Source organism: Vitis vinifera, chromosome 11, assembly GCF_030704535.1.
Source record: "Vitis vinifera cultivar Pinot Noir 40024 chromosome 11, ASM3070453v1".
Classification (NCBI taxonomy): Eukaryota; Viridiplantae; Streptophyta; class Magnoliopsida; order Vitales; family Vitaceae; genus Vitis; species Vitis vinifera.
In genome coordinates this window covers 9,989,958-10,007,444 of record NC_081815.1, presented here as the reverse complement: position 1 = coordinate 10,007,444, position 17,487 = coordinate 9,989,958, and the positions used below count along the sequence as shown (strand labels likewise).

At 36.9% G+C, this 17,487-nt stretch overlaps 1 protein-coding gene across 4 annotated transcripts in view; it reads right to left on the bottom strand.

Moving 5' to 3' along the window:
- Positions 1–17,487, bottom strand: part of LOC100854449 (autophagy-related protein 18b) — a 40,687-nt gene continuing 23,200 nt past the window's right edge. For 3 of the 4 annotated variants that reach the window (XM_059740535.1, XM_059740536.1, XM_059740537.1), the window contains 6 exons: positions 8,078–8,190; positions 3,642–3,761; positions 3,016–3,164; positions 2,457–2,567; positions 1,844–1,909; positions 1–555 (listed from right to left, as the gene is read on the bottom strand). In XM_059740535.1, coding sequence (XP_059596518.1) covers positions 414–555; positions 1,844–1,909; positions 2,457–2,567; positions 3,016–3,164; positions 3,642–3,761; positions 8,078–8,190 — 701 coding nt within the window. In that variant the 3' untranslated portion in view covers positions 1–413. The remainder of the gene's footprint in view (positions 556–1,843; positions 1,910–2,456; positions 2,568–3,015; positions 3,165–3,641; positions 3,762–8,077; positions 8,191–17,487) is intronic. The other variant, XM_003633121.4, reaches the window with a different exon arrangement.

Below are 17,487 nucleotides of genomic sequence, written 5' to 3'. Positions count from 1 at the left end.
TTGGAGCAAACAGATATTAACATTAGAACCAACCGAATTATGATACATACATGCACCCTATATTTCGTGGTTTTAACTTACAAGCCTTCCCAATCCATATTATGTAGGGAGCTGCAGCCAGTGACCATCTTAAATCATGTTATATACTAAATTGAGGGTCACAAGCCTAGCTTAATTTACAGCAATATTTTGAAGCCACCTCTATTTTGAGTCTTCGCTGTCTGCTGATCAATCCAACTGCATTATAATGTTATCTTCACATAGCTTTTTCTGCAACCTGTTTTCTCGGATCTGAAACCTTGGAAACAATAGAAATACAAGCTGCAAACATCCTCAACCTGCGCTAGCAGGTTGCAATATCATCATGCACTTCAACTGGCTCCAAGATCAGATGTAATGCAAATTCTAAATCATCATGAACTGATGATGTTATCTGAAATTGCTGTTAAGAGGTCGAATCGGCGCTCCAAACGCCATGATGACTCATTTTTTTGGTTGATAATTAAGGTGTATTCCTGGAAGGACCCGCTGTGGGTGATAATAGACACAGTAGCCCTGGAAAAATCCAAAACTCAGAACTTAAGTTCATAAATTAGGTCCCTAGAACAAATTAAAGATACACAAACAATAGACAATCCCAGAAGGCAAAAATCACAAAGAGAAAATACATGGAAAGGAAAAAAAAATAATGGGAAAAAAAAATCTTGACCTCTCTAATAAAGTCAACTTCTCAAAGGGGGGAGGTTGATGGGACTATATTGTAAATCTTGTTTCTTATCCCAGAAGTTCATGACAGCCACAAATGAGGAGACAACTTTTTCAAATAAAATGGGATGGTACCACAAACCAAAAACTAAGTCCAATTGGTAACTCATAGCAACTGAAGAGTGAAGGATCATTGGAATCCACCTAGAATTAGAATTTCAAGCCCTTTAGACAAGTTTCTGCCAACTTTGCAAATGATACTGTGCTGTTATATCTATGTTGAGGTGTTAATCACATCATATGGAAGTGAAGAACATAATCCTTCACGGAATCCTAGATCCAAAAAGCCATATAATCTAGTTTAGTTTCTTAATATTTAAAAAACTTGGACTAATATAAGCTCCTCTTCAATCTATGGAAAAAGAGAAAATAGGAGTATCTCAAAAAGAAAACATATGAAACATCAATTTCGGTTGTGGGTTGAGTACTAGCAATTAACAAGGGCAAGCACCACCACAATAGTATTGTTTGATGATTCGTTTATTCTGTCCACTATACTGCCATGAAAATTATCGTGTTACCCACTTTATCTAATACTTGCTTCCCAAACGGGATCTTGTACATGATCGATTGACATTATCATATTGCCATATTTCCATTTATACCAATTTTAATCAACATATACAATTTAATCTCATGTTTACCAATTCTGTCTGAACGCAAAACCATTATATCAATTGCACTGCACTTCAATGCAGACATGCATATTTGAGACAGGAGATAAAGTTCATTTAGATGTGAACAATCAGGTTTATTTTGGGGCTAGAGTATGGACCTTTCCTCCAGGGGCAGATATGATCAATGATACAAAGTATAGACTCTTCAGGACAGTTGATCGTTCAACTGAACAGCATGTTGGAACATGCAGAAGTTACCCCCAAAGAAATGAATGGTACTATGACATTACCATTCCTCTCTTTGTATTGGTCAAGATCATGCATATGATGCATTTTTATAGGACAAACTCAACTTGAAATACACAAATGCTAGAACTAAAGGCTGGAAGAAACATCTCAAAACAAAATAAGAATAATAATTATATCATAATCATAAAAAGCCACAGTATAGGAGTTTTCACCTGTAAGCTACAGATTCAGATATAGATGTGCCTGGAACTCTGTCAACCTTGCGAATCACCGCATAACTACACCAAAACACCAGATATCATGAATTAATTCACTAAAAAGAAGTTGAATGAAAGAAACGAGAAATTCTATTGACCTAGCAAGTATTGACTAAAATAATTTACTGATATTTGATTCGAACTCTAGATTAATAAATGTTCAGACCTTAAGAATGGTTTCCTGATAAAATCATAATGCATGTGGTCACTTGAAAGAATACATAGACAATTATTGCTAGAAAGCCATGATGCATGTAACCTATTTAAAGTTTAACAAATCTCAAGCACGAGACTGCGCCCCCCGCCCGCCCCCCCCACCCCACGAAGGTAAAAGGCTATTAACTTGGTCTATACTTGTAACTAAATTTTAAACGGTAGGCCCAATTAACAAGGTTAAAAGCAAATTTGAAGAGAAGATTAAGTTCAAAATAATTTTAGAAGCTCAGTTGATATTTATTGAGTCTCAGTCAAGATGATTTCCAGAATAGGTCATTTGCCAGTCATAGGGGAATATACCAACTAAACAGTTCATTAATTGGTATCTAATATAAGATTTAAATACTCTTACCTTTTAACTCCTGCAGGCACAACATTGTGAAGTACATGATGAGCTGGATCCAACACATCATTTACAGAGTCGGGTATAATAGATCCAAAGAAACTACTTGATCTTCTGCTTCTGGTAAGGGTGAAATTTTATGAGAGAAGGATCAGATTATGAACCCTTAAGATGATGTAAAAACAGGAAAAAAAAGGATAAAAATGTACCAGACCAATAAAAAAAAACATGAAGAATGTGTGCCTTCAATTTTGTGAACGAGTAAGAGGTGTATAGGTTTAGAATAAAAACAGCAACTGAGACAAATAAAAATGTAAACAGCAATGCTAATAATGATGAGAAGATAATGAGCAAATTTTGGCCAACTATGTTTAGCAACATATAATAGGCTCAAGTAGAAAAGGAAAAGGAGCAACATGAATGTGAAAACAGGAACTGAAATTATAGCAAAAGTTTTGGGACTACAATACAGCATAAGTGGAAGTTAATGGAAAGTGAGGGAAAGAGAAAGAAAAAAAAAAAAAAGGAGAGAATATGCTCTGGGAAGATGTTCAAATGTAGTTCTCACCTTTGATTCATGCCAAGTCCCAGAGAGAAAGCATGAACAGAGCCTGAAGAACTTGTGGCTACAAGTACATCAGGAAATTGTGTAGATGGCCCAAATGACAAGGAAAATATAGTGGAAGGGTATGCCCCCCTTCTAAAACTGTAAGACTGCTAAAGAAAGAATCGTTAGTTCCACAGTTGGAATAAAAAATAGAATCAATCGGATAAAACGATACTCTGTACTTTCTGAAAATCGATTTATTATATGTCAAGTTGATAGATAAGAGGAAATCCAAGGAACAGATGGTTATGCATTGTAAATAATATTGTACCATGGAAAGTGTGGTTCTACCATTTTCTGGGTATAAATAAAAAGATCTACTGTTTTTATCATGGACAAACTAAGTAATTAATTTCATCCACAAAAAATTTCTGGACCATATAAAATGCTTCTTTTCCATATTACCATTAAAATGATTTTCTCAGATAAAGCATTAGCAGCAACCCAACAAATCTAACATTATGGATCACTAAATGGCAGGTCTACTCCCCCCTCTGCCTTCATGCATGCATGTATGCCTGTATTTTTGACAGCCAGCTAGCACACATTCACAGATAAACACAAATACATTGTGTGATGTGCTCCACCTTAGTTGCCTCTGAAATGAGATGAACTCTGATTATGGTTCCCTGCTCAGATGCTGTTGCTATGTACATCCCATTGGGAGAGAAGACAATTGCAGCCAGTGGTGAGCGGTGAGCATCTATCTGTGATTAATTAAATTGTAATAAGAATATAAGTCAATTGAACCAGAGAACTAAACCGGACTTTTATTTCATATTGAATATAAGGCATATAGTAACAAGCTTATCCAGCAAAGGCACAAACTGTACAGTAAAAGTGCAAATCAATTCACATTACAACCCAAAAAGCATAATTGCGTACTAATAGATGTTTAATTTTCAAGGAAACAAATAAGCTTCTTTAATATTTTATACTAGAATGAAATCAATCCCCACAACCCCAAGCCCAATCCTTCCACACACACATGCAAAAGGAAATACATTAATTGATCCAATAGCAATAACAATATTGAAATGACATTAAAATGAATTTTTGTCATCGAGTTCTTAGAATGTTAGAGAAAATTGATGATTATTCAACAAACAGTGTCAGAGGTTATAATAATAAGATCCTGGTTTAGAATCATGTCAGATGATTTAACCTTGAAATTGAAACCTCAAAGAACACGAGGCATGGGTGACAAATATTTTCTTGGTGGGATCAAGGAGTTAATATTTTGGATAATTTTGTTGATAATAAGGGCAAATTCATGCAACAGGTTTAAGTGGGAAATACCACAAAATCACAAGTTTCTTTAAGATATATACATGGAGTTTGTAAGATCTTCTGGTAATGCTTCTCTCTTTAGGAAATCGAAGTAGAGCCACAAATTAGTGTCAATAGTGTGATTTAAATGCCAAGCATTTAAGAAACCACAATCCAGTTTATTGAGGTTTAATTGTGAAAGTTAGAAACTGGAAATGTCAGAGGCCACTTATCATAATTTCTAAAACTAAGATGTCCTTAGAGCAGCTACTATTATAAAGCATCCAAAGGTCCTTTATTGTGGTTTACCTTATATTTAAACACCACCACACTCTAATCCCACTCCAAAGGGGAGGAAAAAGAAAAGAAAACAAAAAAGAGAAGAAAACAGTTTATTTTTTATAGGTAAATTTAGTGTACTCAAAAAAGGTTCACCTTTATTGCATAAATTTTTGCAACAATTAATGAAGCACTTGGGAAAAAATGGACCCAAATTCAAAGTTGTCCATCCAAGATTATCAAAAAGCACATAATGGCCTTCTTTTCGGTTTATAGCATAAGTTGTCTTCTTGAAATGCCAACTTGACATATTTACTAACCAAACCTAACAATTAAAAAAGTCACTACAATATCCCAATGCCTTCCCTATTTTCCACTATTTTGGTTCATGACATCCAATAAAACCAACCTCACTCTGCATATAAGAACACCAAAACCACTATGAAAGCTTTATTGAAGAAGTGTGCCTTCAATAGTTAGCAATCAAAGCCAACAATACAAAATCACTTATTTGATAAATTTAATACTAAAGACCTTATTAATAAATCATAAGAATTAAATTTTTAATTAATAATTTGTAAATGTGAGAAACCTATTGGTATTGACTGAAATTTAAGTTCTCAATTCAAAAAAAAAGTAAAACAATTAAGTTTTAGAAACTATTTATTTTACAAATTTCTCTAGTAGAAATCATTTGAACTAAGCGATACATTATATAATTTACATTTTAGGTTTGTCAAAAACATCTTAAGCAAAAAGTAGTGTATGGTTTAGGCTATTAAAATTCTGAATTAGTGGGACCCACTTTTAACACTTAGGTGGCATTTGTTTCTTGTTTGAAATCTTACTAGGCCTGAAGTTAACTTATATGTTAACTGAATTGAATGTTGTTAAATGTTAAGTTTCTTTTTCTTTTTCTTTTTTAACTTTATTTTATTGATGTCTATATGCTTTTAAATATTAAGTTGTTTGCTTTAATTAAAGACGGTAATTCATGTTGGTGGGTCACATTAAAACTCAGACACTCAAGCAAATAGGTCAAACCTAAACTCAATACAAATAATAATTGAGTTAAAAGCATGAACCCAAATAGGGCAGAATTATTCAAGGAGGTAACAAATTGTGTAACCTATTTAATAATTAGGTCCTATTTAATAATCAGGTCAAGTTAAGACTTGTTAGAGTTAAAATGATCAACCTCCCAACTTGATATGTTTATGACTCCAACTATTCATCCAAAATCAAATTTTAAATTAGTTGAATAAGCTTTAATAGATTATGGTTATAATCAAGTTAATAAGCACAATTATTTAATAATTCAAAGGTCAAATTCATGTTATGTAGGTTAACCCAAAAACAACTTGTTTATTAAATGAATTATGCAAGTTAGACATAAATTTGACTCAAATATAATTATACTCAACCCAAACCAACAAAAATATGTTGGGTTCAAGTTGTGTCGGCAAATCATATCAAATTTGGTTACCCATTGTTTTTATTGATGTTTGAATATTATTAAGTTTTAAATTTGTTTGTTTTTGTATGCTAAAAACATCTAATAATTAGTAATGTGATGATATTTTCAAAAATAATAATTTTATATTTTATATAATTAATATAAAATATTTGAAAACTAACAATTTAAAAAAAAAAAATAGTAATTTATCATATTTCAAATCAAAGTAATTTTATATAATTAAGATAAGATATTTGAAAACTACTAATTGGAAAAAAAAAATTGCAATTTAACATATTTCCAAATATCCTAAGATACCACAACTTACTATAATAACAAAACTCATGTTTGAAAGCAAGTCAATGAAAAAATCCAAAACAAAACCTTTAACCATGAAGCAACACCCAAATAAATTGGAAAACCCCATAAGCAATCATTGTGAAACCATGAAAGCAACAATTAGATCTCAAACACAAATATTAACGAGGTTAAAAGGAATAATTACACTAGTCACTTTTGGATGCTTGGGAACAATAGATCTTGAACCTCCTTCAATTCTTTGTGATTATGCCCAAAAATTCGAAGTTCAAAATCAATAACAAGAGAAACAATTGGATGCAAAACCTTATGTGCCCATGTTTTTGGGGTTGCTTTTGCCAACTCAAGCAATTATTAGAAAGAAAAATTTCCATCATTCATAAAATAGAAAAAGAGGGGGGAGTGGGGTGGGGGTGGTTTCTTTTCTTTTTTTTCTTTTGAAAGTAAGGAACTAATGCAAGCCCTAAGGTGTTACCAAGGACAACCTATGAATTCTCTCAAAATCATTCACAAATATCCGTCAAATTAAATTCTCTTTTTAAGATAACATGGTGGGTTTTATTTGTTATTTGAAATTGACAAGCTTCATTGAGGTTCACTGGAGGATCCAAACACTTTGTTGGAGTTGCAAGGAACAACGATAGCTTAAAACTCATGAAATATATTGTAATTTCCTCACCTAATCTCTGCTCATCCCCATTTATATCCTAGATTTTTAGTGGAAATATGAGAAAAATATAACAAAGTTGAATCATTTATGAGAAGTTAGCAATGACATCAAGTGATGACAGAAAGAAGAGAAGTCTTCTAATAACTAACAAGGTACAAAAATATAAGAGAGTGACTCAATTCAAAGTTAAGGGCAGAAAAAAGGCAAAAGAGAGGCTAAAAGAACATGCTTGAGATGAGGAAGGATGACATTCCAAGTATTCAACCGTGGATATGGCCCTCACTATAGTCAATCGGTGAAATGGGTCCATTTAGCTGGCCTTGAGAAGTTGGGGCTATAACTTTATTGAGTTGACTTAAAGAATTCCAAAACAAATCAATCACACAAAAGGGAAAAATAAAAGGGAACTGATAAGCTTTCCTGGCTAGTCACCAGGTCAGTCAAACAGTAAAAGCTGTTTCCTGCACATTTCTCTTATAAACCAAACAGTTTCTGAAATATCAACTTCTCATTCACATGTGAATGCAAAGTTAACAGGAGCCTATGGCTGATAGCAAGTGTGCCTAATGGAAGTGTAGAGATGGAAAAAGCAAAAGATGCTTCAGACTCCTAATTTATACTAGACTCTGTGCATGTATTAGAGTTGGTGTACTGTTAGAATGAGATCAAAAAAGAAGCTAAACCAAAATCAAAGGTCAGTATAGGTATTTTGTTATGGATTTTTTTTTTTTTTTCATGACTTTTTTGGCTATCCTACAGACAAGAGATTAAATGAGACAATGGGTATAGTTCCACACAACATAAGGAAACATTGATTTCGGAAGGGTTTGCATTGTTATCAACAAACTGATAGTAAAATGAACAGATTTTTTGTCATCTTTATTATTGGAAATAAAGCTTTCTACTTCACATTAAAATTAGAGAAATTTCTTCCCCAAAAATTCTCATGTAATCAAGAAGTTGATCAAACTGATATCAGATCATATATCGAGCATTAATTATAACAAAGAAGGAAAAAATCTATGCGATACCTCACAATGTGAATGGAGCTCCATAACGTTGTACACTAACACAGATCCTCTGGTTGTGCTTGCTGGAAGAGCCAAAAAGCAACCATCCAAACTAGGGGAGAATGCACAAAGTCCTAAGTATAAAAAAAATATATATAGAAGTAAAAAATCTAATATAACGTTAGTTGCATATCCAATTTATAATCCAATCAATCAATCCCTTTAGCTTCTATTTGAGAATTTGGATCAGAAACCATTGAAAGAATTTTCCATTTTTTTTTAATAGAAAACGAGAAATTTGTATTAATAAACGAAAATACACATAAAAAAGGATGAAGTATCCATTAAAGAAAGTGAAAACACAAAGCAAAAAGTAGACTCAAAAACGAAGAGAGAAGACAAGAAGACTAAATCAAAGCAAACATACAAAACAAACTACATAATCAGGGAAGGGGTTGTAGTAAAAATTCTAGTAAAAACTCAAGATCTAGCTCCCCTCTAAGCTAAACAGTCAACTACATGATTGGAAGATCTAGGGCTCTAACACAGAGAAGATGATGCCCTTTGGCAAAGACTGAATCCTTCTCAACCAGTAGGAGAGCCTCCAAGGACAATCTCCACCCCAAAATCCCCAGCAGCCACCACCAGCACAGAAAAACACAAGAAATAACTACAACAAAAACCCCTTCCACAAGAGATTCCTGATGTCACTACCAGAAGTCAATATCAAAACCTCAATGAGTACTAAGAGCTCAGCTTCAACACCCAGGCCAATTCCAGCTTGTTTGGAGAAAGCACACCCCAACTCAGTGCTGTGGTTACACCCCACTAATAACAAACCAAGGCTTCCCAGAGCAGAAACTAAAAATTATTAAAGATACTGATCAGAGGAGCAACTCACAAACAACTGATGTTCTCCTTAGAAAAACAGTTTTCCAACCCAATGAATGATGTTAAGAGGAAGACTGTGGAATTCTTAGGTCACAAAAATCCAAAGAGAGGATAAAAGGTAGGATCAATCCAATATATCATCCAGGGATATCCAATATTTTCTTTCCAACCAGATCAGCAAGATTGAAGCAAGTACACTGTCAAATACTCCACCACTCACCCCTCAACAAAAGCCCTAGATGGAAGTAATAACAAATTGCAAATATTCATCAGGGTTGGCTAAAGAACCCATGATAGGGAAACAGCACTTAAAAGATCAAAGGAAACAGGGAAACAAAGAAAAAAAAAAACAATAAACCGATTCTTTTCCAGTCTCCCTCATCACCATTATCAACAAATAAGTTACTATTTTCAATCTAATCTTTAAAAGTAAATTTAGAATAAGATCCATAGTTATGTGTATAGGACTGACAAAGGGATCTAAAATCCATTGGTTAGAGTGTATTTGTGTGTGTGTGTGTGTGATAGGTGATAAGTACTGGAGCACCAGATCGGAAGCAGCAATAATAGCATATATTTCCAAACCCCAAAGCAAAGGTAATTAGAGAACTTGAGAACCAGCAGTTGCTTAAAAACTCAGAGGTGAGGGAATATGAGGGAAGCTCCCAGGGGTGGAAGAAGCTGGTTTGTTGTGGAGTCCAAATCGTTTAAGCTTTTGGTTGAGGATGTGGGAAGGAAGTTGAGATGGTGCATTTGGGAGAGATGCAGAGGTGTCTCCTTCTGGATCAGATTTAGGGATTTCGTTGTTTGTTGGATGGAGTTGAGGCCTGTTGCAGGGAGTGTGATAATAGAAGATGGTTCCTTGACTGGGAGGAGGGAGGTAGGAAGTATAGGCTGGAGCATCGTTCAAGCAAGGCGGGACGGTTTCTTCTTTGCTCTGTTCATGATCTTGAGATAAAAAGATTATGTCTAGGGACTGATTGGAGGCTGGAATACCCTGGCAGAGAAGTTGAGAGGCCTCAGAGTGGTCCCTCCTGGAGGGTTAAAGGAATCTTGTACCCCGGAGGTTTCCATGAGGGAGAAGGGGTTGAAGACAAGGACTTATGCGGATGTTGCAAAGTTGAAACCAGGGAGGATAGGAGATAGAATCTGGCTGGAATTGGAGGAAAGGGAGATGCAAGGTAGGAACAGTTGGACCATTGTTTGGTGGGTTGGTGGGGTAATTTTTCGGTTCCTTTTCCTGAGCTGGATTTTTTTAGGAGGTGGCCGTATCACCATTGGCTCTTAAAGGGGAGACTGAGTATTGCTGTGTTGGGAAGAGGACTTTTGTTATTTGAGTTTGAGTCATTAAGTGAGGCTGAGCAGGTCCTAGCCAAAGGCATAAGGAGAATTCCTTGCATTTGGAAAGATGGAACCTGAAGGTGGGGTGCTTCCGCAAGGGAACCCGCACTAATGAGGCTTGGGTGAGGATGGTGGGTGTCCCACTTCATCTGTGGAGCTGTGAGGTGTTTAAAAAAATAGGTGATGGTTGTGGAGGTTTTATTGCAGTGGAGGAAGATATAACTTTTATGGCTGAGTTGCAATGGGCTAGAAGTTTGGTGAAGATGGTTGGAAGGGATTTACCTAGCTCTGCTCAGATCGTGGTGGGGTTAGGGTGTTTCTCCATTCAGCTGTGGTGGGAAATTCCATCGTGGTTTGTGCAGCTGATGCCGTCGAGAGGAAGTCACGAGGTGGGAGTTTCAGTGGTCGGAGAAGAAGATGGAGGAAACCCACACACTGCATGCATTAGGAGTCAAAAGGAAAAGGTGGTGCAGACTAAGGTGCAGGTTGGAGTACAGGATGTGTCGTCTTATGGAGGTAAATCAAAGAAAGTTGCAGCCTTTTCTGTCGCATGTTCTGCAAGGGGGTCTGATGAAGGGACTGAGGAGGGTGATGGGGAAGGAAGCCTAGTGTGCAGAGGTCAAGAGGTAGGTGCCAACATGTCAAGCATTAGTAGATTGGGTGGGCACAGACATGGGTTGGGTGGATTCAGAAGTGAGTCTTTTGGTTCAGGTCATTTAGACCCAAATGCAAGATTTGGAGCCTCATTTGAAAAGGGGTCGAGATGGTGGGGTTTCTAGGCCCAAAGAATTACAAGGTTCTTTAGTGGGCTGTGAGGAGGAGTTTGGAATGGGTTTTAGGCCCGAAGAAGTGGGCTTAGAGGGAGTGTGGTTATTTAAAGGTCCAGCTCTTCAATCTCCGGAGCTAGGGCACCAAAGGGGCCTTTCGTTTGGCAAAGAACGAGAGGGAAGGGATGACAAAGGACTCTTTGGAGGGGCATCGAGGGAAGCTTTGTTGTTAGAGACCCTCACAGTGTTTGATAGAGCGGCGATTACTGACAAAGCTTTGTTGGGCAAGGCATCCAGGTACAATGATTCTCCTTCTATCTTTGTGGGGGGTGGGGATCTCTCTTCTTCTCTTCCTTCCTCTAGTTATGGTTGGGCCTTGGCGGCGGGTGGGTCCTCTGGCTTGGGAGGGTTGGTTGTCGTGGATGGTGAAGGGGATCAGGATTTGTTGAGTATTATACTGGCTGACAGCAGTTCATGGGAGATGGAAACAAAGGAGGAGAAGACTTTGGCTGAGGTAGGAGTGGGGAATGGTGATGAAAGGCTTGTGGATGAGGGGCCTCTGCAAGACATGGGGGGGTGGGGCGGTGTCTTATAGTCATTAGGAGGACAGTTGCTTGAAGTTCAATAAGTTTTTGGGATTCTCGACAGAAGGCTTTGAAGGGGAAATACTGAATTTGCTTCTAAGGATGAAGAATAGAAGAGAACAAGGCAAAAGAAGGGGAATTTCAATATCTACTAGGTTTGAACGTGAACTGAAAAAGTTAGTGTTTGATTAATTATAATGGAGTGAGCAGGGTGAATAGTTTAGACAAGGGAGGTGGGGCTAAAGCCTCAAGGCTTAGATGAAGATAAAAATTTTATTTTGGAATGTACGAGGGGCTAATGACAGAAACAAAAGGAAGATAATCAAGGCCCTAATCAGGTCTCAAAAGGTAGACTTGGTTTGTTTATAGGAGACTAAAATTCAAGATATGTCCCTGGGGGTGGTGCAAAGTCTAGGAGTAAGGAGATTTTTAGAGTGGGGTGCAATGAATGCAAAGGGTGCAACTGTAGGGGTGGTAGTCTTTTGGGATAATAGAATGTTGGAGTTGGTAGAGATGGAAGTGGGTTAATTTTCTATTTCGTATTGTTTCAAAAATTGCGAGGATGGTTTCTTGTGGATCTTTACGGGAGTTTATGGGCATACCATGAAAATGTGCTAAGAATTTTTCCAGGAGGAGTTAGAGGCCATTTGCAGGTTGTGGAATGACCCATGGTGCATTGGAGGGGATTTTAATGTGATCAAATTCCCTAGAGAGTGTAACAAGGAAGGAAGGGTGTCTTCATCAATGAGAAGATTCTCGGAGGTGATTGATGATCTGAATTTGAGATACCTCCCCTTGCAGGGAGCCCATTTACTTGGAGTGATGGGTTGAATAGTCAATCCATGTCAAGACTGGATTGGTTTCTAGTTTCTGAGGCTTGAGAGTGACATTTTAGTAGGGTGGTCCAAGGTACTCTTCCTAGGCCGATGTCGGATCATTTTCCCATTTTGTTAGATGGGGGAGGGGTGAGAAGAGTGCCAACCCCTTTTCATTTTGAAAATATGTAGTTAAAGGAGGAGGGGTTTAAAGAGTTGCTGAAAAGCTAGTGGCAAGGATTCAATTTCAATGGCTCTTGTAGCTTTATCCTAGCAACAAAATTAAAGGCTTTAAAGATCAATTTGAAAATCTGGAACAAGGATGTTTTTGGGAAGGTGGGGGTTAACAAGAGTTTGGCTTTGGATAGAGCGTCTTTCCGGGATGATCAAGAGAGATTGAGAGTTTTAACAATGGAGGAGTGTGAGGTTAGAAAGGAGGCAAAGGAGGATTTCAAGAAATGGGCTCTTATGGAGGAAATTTCCTGAAGACAAAAATCAATAGAAGTGGTGTTGAGGGAAAGTGATAAGAACACGGGCCTCTTCCATAGGATGGCTAACAACCGCAGAAGGAAGAATTGTTTGGCTAAGATCAAAATTAATGGAACCTAGTTATCATTAGTGCAAGAGATTCAGGGGGGTGGGGTTAGTGCCTTCCAAATTCTTCTAATGGAACCTGGTGATTGGCGTCCTAGTTTGAATGGTTTGGATTTTGATAAAACTGGGGTCGAGGAAGCTACTAGGCTAGAGGAGGTTTTTATTGTGGAAGAGGTCTTTTCTGCCCTTTCAGAGTTGAACGAGGACAAGGGACCTAGTTCGGATGGGTTCTCAATAGCGTTCTGGCAATTTTGCTTGGAGTCTATGAAAAATGAGGTAATGGGTTTCTTCAAAGAATTCCATAAGCGGGGAAGATTTGTAAGGAGCTTGAATATTATGTTCTTTGTTCTAGTCCCAAAGAATTCCATCAGTAGGGCAGTGAGGAGGAGGGGATTTTTATGAGGTTGTAGAATAAGGGGAAGGAGTGGAGATGGGGCTCAAATCACTCACTTGTTGTTCATTGATGATATGCAAGTTTTTTGTGAAGCTTCCCAGGAACAAATGACTTATTTGAGTTGGTTGTTAATGTGGTTTGAAACCATCTCAGGGTTGAGAATCAATTTGGATAAGAGTGAAATTTTACCGATGGGGAGAGTAGAGAACATAGTTTTAAAAGGCTCAAGGCGCACCAAGGCGCAAAGTAGTCCTGGAGCCTGAGGCGCAAGGCGCATCTAAGGCGCGGGCTTTAGTGAAGTGAGGCGCACCCTAATTTACATATATATTTTTATATAATATAATCAAATTTAACAATCATTTATTTGTCCTAAACACATAAATCATCAAATATCATCCAAAACTTCAATTTAATAAACAAAAAACATAAAAATAAAGAACTCCAAGCATAAAAACAAATCCAAATCCATATTGCTAATTGCCTAATACATATCCAAATCCAAAGTTTCCAAACCTAAAGGTCCAAAACATGAAATTTGTCCACAATTCAAAAACATCATTAAAAAACACTTAAATCACAAATTTGTCCACAAGCAGCAATCATCACTCCTCCTCTAAATCAACAAAATCATCATCATCATCATTTCCATCACCACATTTGTAGCCTTTCCCATCTTCTTCATCTGTTGAATCAACCATGTCTCCATCTTCATCTTCATCTATTAGTGAATAAGAAGGCAAAGTTCTAGAACTTGAAGCTATCCCCCTTGTTGGTGGTATTATGCTTGAGCTTGCTCTAGCTCTAGCTCTAGTATCAAACCTGGCCTCCTCAGCTCCAGCAGCTCTAGCAACATCACCCCATGTCAAATTGTCATCATCAAATACAAAATCATCTTGTGCACCTCCATGAGAATCCTCATCTTCCATTCTCCCTATCAACCATTCATTGCTATCATCTATATCTTTCAAGGAAATTGGGTCAATGGTGTTACGTTCATTGTATCTTCTCTTCAAGGCTCGATTATACTTGATGTACACCAAATCATTCAAGCGTTGATGATCTAACCTATTTCTCCTCTTGCTATGAATCTGCAAAAATTCATAAGCTCATAAATATATTTTAAAATTTTAACTTTTAAGTTACATTCAAGACTCTATTAGACTATTACTTGTAATTATTTTGGATTTGGTCACTCACATTTTCAAAGATGCCCCAATTCCGTTCACAACCTGATGCACTGCATGTTAAGTTGAGGACTTTCATTGCAAACTTTTGCAAATTTGGAGCTGAAGCTCCATATGCAGCCCACCATTCAGCTGTAGTATAGATATTAACAATTTAGTGAAACAATTCACCTATTTTAGCAAAAATACAATCTAATCATTTAGATAAACAAAACTAAATAACTAACTTGGTGCTCTAGTCTTTCTTGTCCTAACAGCTAACTCATTCCCGAATAGTCCTTGGGCATTTGTGAACAAACTCACTTCGGCCACAACTTTTTCTTGCTTAGTAGGGTCTCTTGTTAGCCTTAAGATGCATTTATACAAATCACTCATAATCTCGGCATCATGCTCTATTTCTGGCTTATCATAGAAGAATTCCGGGTTCAAAAAGTACCCTACTGCATGCAAAGGCTGATGAAGCTGAATCTCCCACCTCTTATCAATGATGTTGAAGATTTCTTTGTACTTCTCTTCATTTCCATTAAAACTTCTCACAATTGCATCCTTAGCTCTATTCATGGCCTCATAGATGTATCCCATAGGAGTTTTTTTTTCACCATCAACCAAACGAAGCACACGAACTAGGGGACCCGAAACCTTTAAGCAAAACACAATAGTGTTCCAAAATGAAGGCATTAGAACTATGTTGGCTATAGTTTTCCCCTTCTGCTCTTTTGCCCATTTACTATCTGACCAATCTGAGCTTGTAAACATCTTCCTCAAATTGTTTTTTTGTTCATGCAATCGCGATAATGTGATGAAAGCAGTTGCAAACCGAGTCTTAGCAGGCCTAAGCAATTCCCTTTGTCCAGTAAACCGCCTCATCATGTTGAGTAGCCCTAAGCGATTATAAAAATACCCATTTAGTGATATAGCCCTCTCCAATGTCCTCTTGATATTTGGTAGCTTTCCAATATCTTCCAACATCAAGTCAAGGCAATGTGCAGCACATGGTGTCCAATACAAATGTGGACGCTTTAATTCTAACAACCTCCCTATATGAAATTGTAGATAATAAATTTACATAAGTTCTCAAGATAAATAATTCAAATTTTAAAAGTAAATAAAAATTCAAGAAATAGTATTTTTTACCTGCCATCACATAACTTGAGTGATTATCTGTTATAACTTGAATAACATTCTCTTCACCAACTTGCTCTACCCATTTGTCAAGTAACTCAAACATCTTTTCTCCCGTCTTAATCATTGAAGAAGCATCAATGGATTGCATGAACATGGTTCCCTTTGAACAATTAACCAAAAAGTTCACCAAAGTTCTCTCTTTCCTATCGGTCCATCCATCCGACATAATTGAACATCCATTTTTCCCCCATTCCACCATATGATCTTTCATCAAATCTTTTGTGAGAGCCAATTCTTTCTTAAGGTTAGTAACTCTTACCTCATGAAAAGTTGGTCCCTTCATACCCACACCATATTGGCCAATAGCCTCAATCATTGGTTGGAAATTCGGATATGTGACTGCATTAAATGGAATAGCAGCCTCATACATCCATCTTGTGATAAGCATGCAAGCTCTTTCTCTTGCTTCCTTTTTGTAGGCATCATTGATGGTAGTTTGATTCATCTTTCCACTCCTTTGATTTTGAACAACCATCTCTGCATTAGGAGTGAAAAAATGATCCATAGGACCTTTTTGTCTTGGTTTTTTTGAAGAAAACGTCCTACCACCACTTCCTCCTCGGTTGCTACCTCCACTAGAAATGTTGGTGACATTCGTTCTACTATTAATCTCCTCACCAATATCTTCATCTTCCAAACCAAACAAATCTTCATTAACATATTCGCTCCCCATATTCATTTGCTCTTTTTGATTTTTCTTGGAACTCGTATACTCTTCCATTTCTTCTCTAACATGTTCCGGACATTTTCTACACTTTTTAGCATTTCTATATCCACCAACAAGATGTTGTTTGTGTCTATAGATGTCTCCTTTGGTTACTTTATCACAAAAAATGCATATGATGGTGTTCAAATCTTTTTCATTAACCAAACAACCATATTTCCACTCCGGATCTCTTCTTCCACTTGCACTAGAGTCCACTTGAGTTTCACTCTCATTATCCATCTTGCAAACAAATTATCTATACTCCACAATAAAATAATTATAATTAAATTAAGAAAAAAAATTGAAAAAAAAATGCATATCACATTATCAAATATCACATTAACAACAAATATGCATGAGTGCTTTTTATTTATTTATTTTTATTTTGTAAAATTTTCATGTCAAAAACTCAAAATATAATATTTATATTTAAAAAAAAAAAAATTACCAATGAGAGTTATGAGGTAAGAATGGAAAAAAATGCAGAAAAGTGAAGAAAAAAGAAAAATACCGAGGTCCGAAAGGTACATGACTATTTCCCCTTTATTTTTCTCCTATTTTCCCCCTATTTTTCTTCTTCTTTTTCTTCTTCTTCTTCACTTCTCCAGCACGGAAGAGGCTAGGGCAAAAAATGGCAGTGGTCTCGGGTTGAGAAAGACCAGAAAAGGGGGCTGGACGGAAGGAGTTTTTTTTTTTTAAAAGAACAGGGTCCAAAACGACATTGTTTTGGTCCCTGTTCACTTAAATGAACAGGCTCCAAAACGACGTCGTTTTGGTCACTGTTCACTTAAGTGCACAGTGTCCAAAACGGCATCGTTTTGGGCCCATAAAATAAAAAAAAAAACTAGGGCTGCTGCCCCGTCTCTGCAACCCGACTGGAGGAGGAAGAAGAAGAAGAAGAAGAAGAAGGAGAAGGAGGAGCGCGTACCTGGTCGGGCCGTCGGAGGCGACTCGGGCGACCGCCTCGCGC